This window comes from Alosa pseudoharengus, unplaced genomic scaffold (genome assembly GCF_046254945.1).
Source record: "Alosa pseudoharengus isolate Yale_2024_CS ecotype anadromous, Long Island Sound unplaced genomic scaffold, YU_APseudo_1.1 YU_APseudo_1.1_scf_1, whole genome shotgun sequence".
NCBI classification, from domain to species: domain Eukaryota; kingdom Metazoa; phylum Chordata; class Actinopteri; order Clupeiformes; family Clupeidae; genus Alosa; species Alosa pseudoharengus.
The window spans coordinates 22,917,552-22,923,551 of NW_027468564.1; the positions used below are offsets into that span (position 1 = coordinate 22,917,552).

The 6,000-nt window shown below is 40.4% G+C and overlaps 1 protein-coding gene across 2 annotated transcripts in view; it reads left to right on the forward strand.

Moving 5' to 3' along the window:
• Positions 1-3,357, forward strand: part of LOC143123270 (GTPase IMAP family member 4-like) — a 213,648-nt gene extending 210,291 nt beyond the window's left edge. For both annotated transcript variants that reach the window (XM_076284546.1, XM_076284555.1), the window contains one exon: positions 2,081-3,357. In XM_076284546.1, the coding sequence (XP_076140661.1) occupies positions 2,081-3,000 (920 nt within the window). In that variant the 3' untranslated portion in view covers positions 3,001-3,357. The remainder of the gene's footprint in view (positions 1-2,080) is intronic.
• Positions 3,358-6,000: the final 2,643 nt, after the last annotated feature.

Consider the following 6,000-nt stretch of genomic DNA (forward strand, 5'->3'; position numbering starts at 1 on the left):
TTTGGTTTCCCTTTAATCCTACTGAATTTGTAATTATATATGAGCCGGGTGTGTGTCCCGGGGACCAAACTAATTTTTTCCGTAAAAGTCTAGTGGGGCTACATACCCACCAAATTTCATGTGTCCCGTTGTTTCGGTGTCCCGTGTATCGTTGACCAAAAATTCAGGAAGTAGATGATGGGAAAAAAAAAAAACATTTGACAATCCCTATATGACCGCTTCGCGAGCTAGCTTAAGTTTTCTTATTCCGTTAAATCAGGGAAAAAGTATCCTGACAAACAAGCAGCATTTTAATGCCTTGGCATTAAAGCCTATTGTTGTAGAAGATCGGCCTACTGCGGATCTACTGAGATGTTAGGCCCTGGAATGACCTGTTTGACGCGTTAAGTTATTGTTACCGTTTAAGAAGAGCGCAAGCGTTGTCCTTGCTTGAAAGAGTATCCATTTATTCCACAACGTAGGTTAAAAACAGCATGGCAAACGCACCTTCACGGTAGAACGGTCAAAAACCTTTTGCCCTTCCGGGGTCAACACCTAACCACAACAATAGGCTTCCTACCTATATACCTGATGCACCCCCACAGATACACAGCGAACCCCTGTGCAATAAAGGGACATGACACCTCAACCATAGCAACATATTTGGCTGCTACACCTATGCCACTGTCTGCTCACGTTGGTGACCGGACCAGGGCAAGCACACTTTTGTAGTTCCCGCCGGAAATGCAGTCTAGTTTTTTATTTGATAGTTTTCTTTATTTTTGAATAGCCTAGTCTAAAATGCATGTGATACTTCCATGAAGGCAGGGAGATTCCAAAGTCCGTTTTGGGGGTCAGCCCTGTCAATCAAAGAAAAAAAGAGTGCATTTTAATCACTGTTACAGAAATTTATAAAAAGACTTTCGTGAACCATTACAAGTGAATGATGTTGACAGACATAAAAAAATCCACCAGGAGACAAATTAGTAGTGCAACACACTCAGAAACCATGACCACCTAATATTATGGAGTTGTTTTAAACATAATACCTGTAATACAAAACGTGCGTTTATGCCAGATGAGCTGGATAACACTAACATTACCATTAGCCTAACATTAGGCTGACAAACATAAGTTCAGCAGTGCTAATGTTAGCTAGCTAATGTTAACACATTATTCAGTTAGTGAATCCAAGTTAATGTTACCACCAACAACCACCCAGTAAGTTACATGGCTATAATATGAGGCTACCCATACCCTGTTTGGCATGATTATTACTGTTAGTTACGTGTGTTGTGAAGAGACTACTTCGACTGTGTTAGCTAACACACGACAAACGTTAGCCACAAAGCATAATTAGCTTAAAGTTACCAAGTCTGCTAACGTTACCTATCTGCTGGTATGCTAATTGTAGTTTGTTGTAAAAGTTTGTTTTGTTTCTGTTCAGCAGTTCATACCCAGTGAATACAGAACTGTGTCTTTGTGTAGACATTAACAGTAGCTAATAGCTGGAATGAATGACACAATTGTTAACCTGCTTGAGGCTTAACGAAATTGGCAGGCAGAATATTCCTTGATATCACGAAGGGTATGTCTCTGGGTGGACTTTTAAAATCCGTCTGGATAAAAATAAATAAATAAATGAAAGCAGATACATACCTTCCAAAATCACCTGATTTCCATTGCATGTTGACAGCTGCTGGACTGGACGGTTGAAAGAATATGCCTGACAATGTTTTTTTTCTCGACCTTCAAATAACTCTGCAACTGTGTTGAAGTCACACTGGTGTTGGGTAGTGTACTCCACGTCAGGTGGGGAGGGGAGGGGGCACAGCCCTAAACTATAAACCCAGCAGTCATAACCTATCAACCCAGCAAGTTGGGTTACAGAAATGACCCAATATGAGTAAAAACAACCCAACAAAATGACCCAAAAGCCTAATGTCCTTCATTTGGGATTGAGAAAGTTGGCAACCCTAAACACCATTACCCCACCAGCATTACTCAGCTGCAACACAAAAGGGTTTTCCAGGATCTTTCAGGATATGTTTCACATCAGCAGTGGCTCAGATGTAACTGTAGTCTGTCTTTAACTCCACAGAGAGGCCTGCAGCTTTGAGGATTGTGATGTTGGGGAAGACTGGAGTAGGAAAGAGCACTTCAGGAAACATCATCCTGGGGCGGGAAGCATTTGAATCAAAGGTCAGCTCTGGCTCTGTGACAGATGAGTGTAAGAAGGAAAGAGCAGAAGTGAATGGGAGAGATGTGTATGTTGTTGATACTCCAGGCCTGTTTGACACAAAGAAGAAAAACGAAGTAATCTTGAGGGAGATTGCAAAGACAATCTGTATGTCTTCCCCAGGTCCTCATGCTTTTCTGTTTGTTACGCCAGTGGGGAGATTCACAGAAGAGGAGCAGAATACAGTAAAGTTGATTAAAGAAATATTTGGTGAAGAATCGGTCAAGTACACAATGGTGCTGTTCACTCATGGAGAGAAACTGATGAAAACAACCATTGAAGAGTTCCTGAGTGGGAGTGAAGAACTTAAACAGTTCGCCACTCAGTGCCTTGGGGGATATCATGTCTTTAGGAATCCCGACCTAGATAATCGCCCTCAGGTCACAGAGCTGCTGCAGAAGATTGATAAGATGGTGACACTGAATGGAGGAGGCTGCTACACCACTAAGATGTTCGAGGAAGCTGAAGCAGAGGTTGAAAAAAGGAAGGCACAGATTCTGAAAGAGACAGAAGAGAAGAGAAAGAGGGAAGTGGAGGAGCTGAGGCAACGGCTTAAGGACAAAGCACAGTCTGAGAAAGATAAAGCTATAGCACAGCTTAGACAAAAACACCAAGAACAAGCTAGAAGGAAAGCTGAATCAGATAATGGATATATTTTTGCATACATAAAAGTAGGTGTAATTACATCGTCTTTAACAGGCGCTATGGTAGGTTTTTACATGGGAGGACCAGTAGGTGCGGTCATTGGGGCAGCTGGAGGAGCAGTAGTCGGATCGATGTAACAAAAAACTCTATGAAATCCCCTTTGTTTCACCTTCTATATTTTCTCTTTTCTTAGTATGGGAATCCAAATTACTTAGTGAATTGATTCATTAAATGGTTCATAGTAAATAAGCCTATATCTAAAATATGTTTATAAATATTTGTAATGCTTAATAAATGATGCAATGACGTAATTGTTCCATTATTTAACAGTTGTTACATACATATGCACTAATGATTAGTTAGGATTAGGGTTTGGTATTGTTTGGGTTTTATTCGATTCCGGTGCTAAATCAATACTTTTGAAATGATGCCGGTGCCAAAACGGTGCCTGAACCAGTACTTTGTATTCACAATAAAATGGTCTAAAGCACAAATTGCTTTTTTTGTTATTGAAGGGGTATAAAAAGAGAATGTCCCCTTTGTTCTCTCTTCTTTTTCATCTTTCTTTGGACCAAGCCGTTGAGGCTGTAACACATTTCTCTTTCTTTTGTTTTTCTTGTACTTACTAAAGTCAAACCCCTATCCTTTAGGGGTTTGTTAAAAGACAGTGTAGAGTTCATTTTGTGTTTTTTGCCTCCCCTGTGTTGATGACAACTTTTAACACTTTGTAACAGAGACTTCAGTTCATAAAGGTGACTACACTCCAGGTGGGTAAGTTGTCCGTTAGAGGGCTTACTTTCTAAGACACTGTTAATGGGCAAAAACTTACAATGCACTGACACACACATGAGAATTGACCTCAGCTAGACATTTCAGACAAAATAACGCAACTGGACCATGAAGAGACAAACCAACTTCTACAAATGAGGCTGGGAATCCCTTCATGAGCAAAGTCACAATTATACAAGAGAAAATACAAGGGAACCAGGAGTCTACGGACGCAAGTGGAGAAAACCTCTCATTTAGTCTACCTTTACTATCTCTAAACCCCAGTTCATAGATTTCAATCCGCAGAGAGAAAGTCTCTCAGCTAAGTCAACTCTCTTGCAGATCCGGAACCTGTTGAAAAGGGGCCCTCGCATTAAGCACCCTCACACACACACACACACACACACACACAATACTGGAGTAGCGATCTCAACTTTTTCACGGGAACCCCTTCTGACACCAGAGTGGACACAAAACACAACAACATCCTTAATTTAGCAGACAATTTTATCCAAAGGGAAGCTGCCCAGCTCTTTATCCACTACATTAGTACATAAACATAAATATAAGTATAAGTATACATGTATATACTCTTTTGATCCTGTGGAGGAAATTTGGTGTCTGCATTTATCCCAATCCGTGAATCAGTGAAACACACTCAGCACACAGTGAACACACAGTGAGGTGAAGCACACACTAATGCCTGCTACAGCGGTGCTCGGGTAGCAGTGAGGGGTGCCTTGCTCAAGGGTACTTCAGCCGTTCCCACTGGTCGGAGTTCAAACCGGCAATCCTCCGGTTACACGTCCGAAGCGCTAACTAGTACGCCACGGCTGCCCCAATAATTATGTTAAATAATGGAAATATTACTTAATCAACACATTACATAAAACATGCAGAATGGACTATAGGAGGGGCCGTGCTAGGTTTTTCCATGGGAGGGCCAGTAGTTGTGGCCGTTGGGGCAACTGGAGGAGCAGTAGTCGGAGCAATGCAGTGATGGAACAAAAAACAATCCTCTTTGTTTCACTTTCTCTATTTTCTCTTTTCTTGGTATGGGAATCCCAGTTACTTAGTTAATTGGACTCAAAATGTTATGTGATATTTCCAACAATTCTCTGTTTCTCTGTACTCAATTATAGCCTTCCTACTTCCTACAGTATATCTAAATGTCCAAAATGAATTCCAATAAGGTCTATACAAATGCATTATCATGGCCATAAATATTCTTTATCACCAGATAGTAATTGAAAGCCACTGGTTTGATCTTTGCACCATTTATCAACACTGTATGTACCACTTACTAGACTAATATATCTGTTATACAACATGTTTTGTCTTTAGGGTATATCACTGCCACATTTTTGCCCATGGTATTTGTGCCTCTTTCTGTTATGACAGCAGCTTCTGCAAAAAGACAATGTTATAAATAAAGATATGATTATGTAATCCATGTATGTCTACAGTGAATTTACTGTGGGCCTGCTTGTCCTGTTCCTTTATACAGCGGGGAAAATAAGTATTGAACACGTCAACATTTTTTTCAGTAAGTATACTTCCAATGAGGCTACATGCATGAAATTTTCACCAGACATTAGTATTAACTCATATAATCCACCCATATAAAAAAATCCAAACATTAAAGTCCATAGGTAGAGTTATGTGTAATTAAGTGGAATGACACAGGAAAAAAGTATTGAACACACCTGCTGAAATTTCTTAAATACTTTGTGGAAAAGCCTTTATTCGTAATGACAGCTTCAAGGCATTTCCTGTATGACAAAACTAACCAGTTACAGTATTCTGGTGTGATTTTGGTCCATTCTTTTCAACAGATAGTACTTTAATATTGAAGATTCCAGGGGTCCCTCTTGTGAATCCCGATCTTTAGTTAACTTCCAAAACTGTTCAATTGGATTGAAGTCAGGGCCTTGATTTCCTTTCTCTGAAACCAATTGAGAGTTTCCTTTGCTGAATGGTTTGGATCATTGTCCTGCTGGAAGGTCTAGCCATGTCTCATCCTCATCATCCTGGTGGATGGTCAAGATTCTCCCAGACCAAAATGACTCAATTCATCATTCCTTCAACTGTATGAAGTCTGCTAGTACCATGAGATGAAAAACAGCCCATACCATGATGCCACCACCTCCAAACCTCACTGTTGGTAGGGTATTTTTAGGGTGATGCACAGTGCCATTTCTCCTCCAAATATGGTGTGTAGTATGACATCCAAAAAGTTCAATTTTGCTCTCGCCTGACCAGAATACATTCTCTCAGTATTTCATAGGATTGTCCAAATGTTGTGTAGCAAACTTTCAACGAGCCTTGACATGTTTTTCTTCAGCAATAGAGTCATGCGGGATGAGCGT